General features: G+C 39.9%; 1 protein-coding gene across 1 annotated transcript; it reads right to left on the minus strand.

The window, feature by feature from the left end:
• Positions 1-220: 220 nt before the first annotated feature.
• On the minus strand, positions 221-2,606 carry LOC136223080 (cation/calcium exchanger 4-like). The gene has a single exon (XM_066010875.1). The coding sequence runs from the start codon at positions 2,188-2,190 to the stop codon at positions 268-270; it is 1,923 nt and encodes a 640-aa protein (XP_065866947.1). The 5' UTR covers positions 2,191-2,606; the 3' UTR covers positions 221-267.
• Between the last annotated feature and the right edge of the window lie 498 nt (positions 2,607-3,104).

Below are 3,104 nucleotides of genomic sequence, written 5' to 3' on the forward strand. Positions count from 1 at the left end.
TTTAACTTTCTGGTATGTAATTTCTGCAAACATCGAACAGTAAGAATCATCTTTTTACCATGATTGATGACAATTATGTCATTAGTATAAGCCTTGTTCTTCTGGGAATCAATCCTCAATATCTAACTACTAAAACAATCCTAACAATACAGTACTATAAAACCGCCATTTTTTTAACAATCGAATGCACGGTAGGCGGAGAATAGCAGTTCGGAAAGACTAACTTTACAGATGCATTTGATCATAACCATATCCAATTTATCAATTTCATACATATCCCATGGCAATTGTCATCCTTAGTGAAAGAAAAATAAAGTATAAGGTTATAAGACCGACACCTAATGTCTTGCTCGGGCGCATATCTTTATGAGGAAGCATAACGAGTGCCCAGATTAATCCAGCTGTGAGAAACCCCATAGTGTAAAACAAGCTACTGTCTTTGGGAACTATGTATACACCATTGCTTTCTGACCAGGCTCCGAGAAGCATTGAGATCCCCAATCCGACAAGTGTGTTGAACATAGGACCTGCATAACATCCGGAGAAGGCAATCTGCAAACTGTCACCACCATTAATCGCGAGTGCAATGTTCGACACTAAATCACCCATCGAGTTTCCCCATGCTAATACAGTTAATCCGAGGATTGATGGATTAATACCCAAGACCACGCCAAATGCTACTAGTAAAGCAACGAGCTCGTTAGCTATCATGTAGAACCACACAATACTCATCACAAATCCCCCCAAAACCCAGGCCACCAAGAATTTTTGAGGTGGGTGATTAGGCAACGTATAGCGGTATGCAAGAAAACCAAGTGTGCAACCAACAATGACCCCCAGAAAATACACTGCAATTCTACTTTGAGGTCCCACGTCGTCCTGGCCGTTCCACAGAAATGCCAAGAGAATAGGCGAGATTGCAGCACTGGCTACAGCATATGGTTTTGACCATGTTTCTTCATCAACTAATGGGATTGTTAACCTTCTTGGTATTGTCAATGGCATCTCAATTAGTGAAAACAATTGGGAATATGAGAACGACGGGCTATTCACATCGAATTCCCCATCAATCCAGCCCCAAGGAGGCCGTTCGTCATCTTGCGAATTGGCTTTAGATGAGTGATTGGAGTATATTGCCACATTTGATGCCCACATCCATGATGGTAAGGAAGCAGGTAGATGCGGTACATCACTGTCACTCTCAACATCTAGCAGAGAACTGTAAACATTCGAATCATCTCCGTAACTTCCTCGTACAGGAATCAATGGCGTTATAACATCCAGTTTAAACATACGTTTATGTTTCCTAAAGATCTCACCAGCAGCAACAGAAATCCCATAAACTACATAAATCAAGACAAATGCAATTGCCCCTCCAACGCTCACCTTTCCAATCATCAAAATCACCGCCAAAGACAATATCGTAAAGAGAAAGAAACAGATATCTCTAATGAAGCATTTCTTATCAACCTGAACTCCCTTCTCTGCTACACATAATGAAACCGCCCCAACAACAATGCACGTAACAAAAACTGCACCACCCAACACACTATTAAGACCCACATCTCCTGCATCCTTGCCAACAAAGGCAGCGATGCTAGCGAAGACATCTGGTGCTCCATTTCCGAGAGGAAGGAGGGCAACACCAGCCACGGAAGGAGGCAGCTTCAAAAGATTAGACAACTTCTCCAATGAGCAACAAAAGTAGTCTGCCGCAGTATTCCCCAATAAATAAAACAAAGCCAGGAGCCAAATACCCAATATTAAACAGGCCAATACTTTAAAATCACCAAAATCGCAGTATAAAAATTTGATATAATCAAAGAATCCACCAGATGAACAGGCTGGGTTTGCTTTCAAGTACTCGCATGAGTTAGCATAACCCTTATGATCAATCAAATTACCACAAATTGCAGGATTTTGCACCCTCGCATCGTTTTGATCAGTAGTCGCATTGGCTGAAGATGATGAATTAGCAACGAATTCCATCATTTGCCTATGAATTGCAGTAACACGGCTTGACCCGTTATCAAAAGCAGCTCCCAGGGTTGAATTTTGAGCAGCATAAGGGTCTCTAGAGATATCTAACCGGTTATAGAATAAAAACAATAGGATAATACTACATACTCCATTAAAAACCCCTTTCAATTGGGAATTTTTAGAACTGTACAAGCTACGGAACAACTTCATCTCCGAAAATTCACTCCACGAATTCTCAACAATTCACAATATCAATACCGCTAAGCATCCAAAAAAATCGAAGCACGCATATTAAAGGCCTAGGGTTTCATTATTAAGCAATGAAACCCTAGATTTCAAGCAGAGTTGATTCTTTACCCAGAATAGGAGCCTAGCAGTAAAAGGAAATTGGTAAATTGAAGACCTTACCGCTTAATTGGCAAAGATGAACTGCTTTCGGGCAATGATCACACAGTGTGAGGATTGGGAGCTCCAATCGAGTAAAAACTAGGGATAATTTTTATATTGATTTTGAATTTGCAGGATTCTTATCTTTTCTGCCTTCCCGTTGATCTTTGTCTTTGATTGTCTTTACCCGTCGGTCTGGGTTTGTTGGGTCCGACGTACCAGAAAATCGGTATTATTTAGTGCACGTGCTGGGCTTCGGGGGCAAAGATCTATTAATTAAAACAAAAATATAAAGGAAAAAAACATCAATGTCAATATGGGTCATGACTTGCTAATACGACCCACGTAACCCGCAACTTAAATGAATTAGGATTGATGGGTCGCGTAGCCCGCAACTTAAACGAATTAGGATTGAGTCTTAATGGATTTGAGTGATAAACGGGTCAAATGGGTAGACTCACTTAATTCGTTTATGAAACATGTCGGGTTGCGGGTTGACTTGCGAATTAATTGTAACCCGTGTAATTTTAACCGTATTGGTGGGTCGTGTCGATCCAACCCGAGAACTCATTTAACCCAACCCATATAACTCGTTTAACCCGTATATGCTTGTAAATATTATATATTATTATGGACAAGATACAATCTGGCTTTATTTTAAGATTTTTTTTTTACTTGTGTTTGAGTTTATTTTGATATTTGTTGAATATTATACATTTTAATTAACATTTTATGTT

The sequence above is a fragment of the Euphorbia lathyris genome, chromosome 3, assembly GCF_963576675.1.
Source record: "Euphorbia lathyris chromosome 3, ddEupLath1.1, whole genome shotgun sequence".
NCBI classification, from domain to species: domain Eukaryota; kingdom Viridiplantae; phylum Streptophyta; class Magnoliopsida; order Malpighiales; family Euphorbiaceae; genus Euphorbia; species Euphorbia lathyris.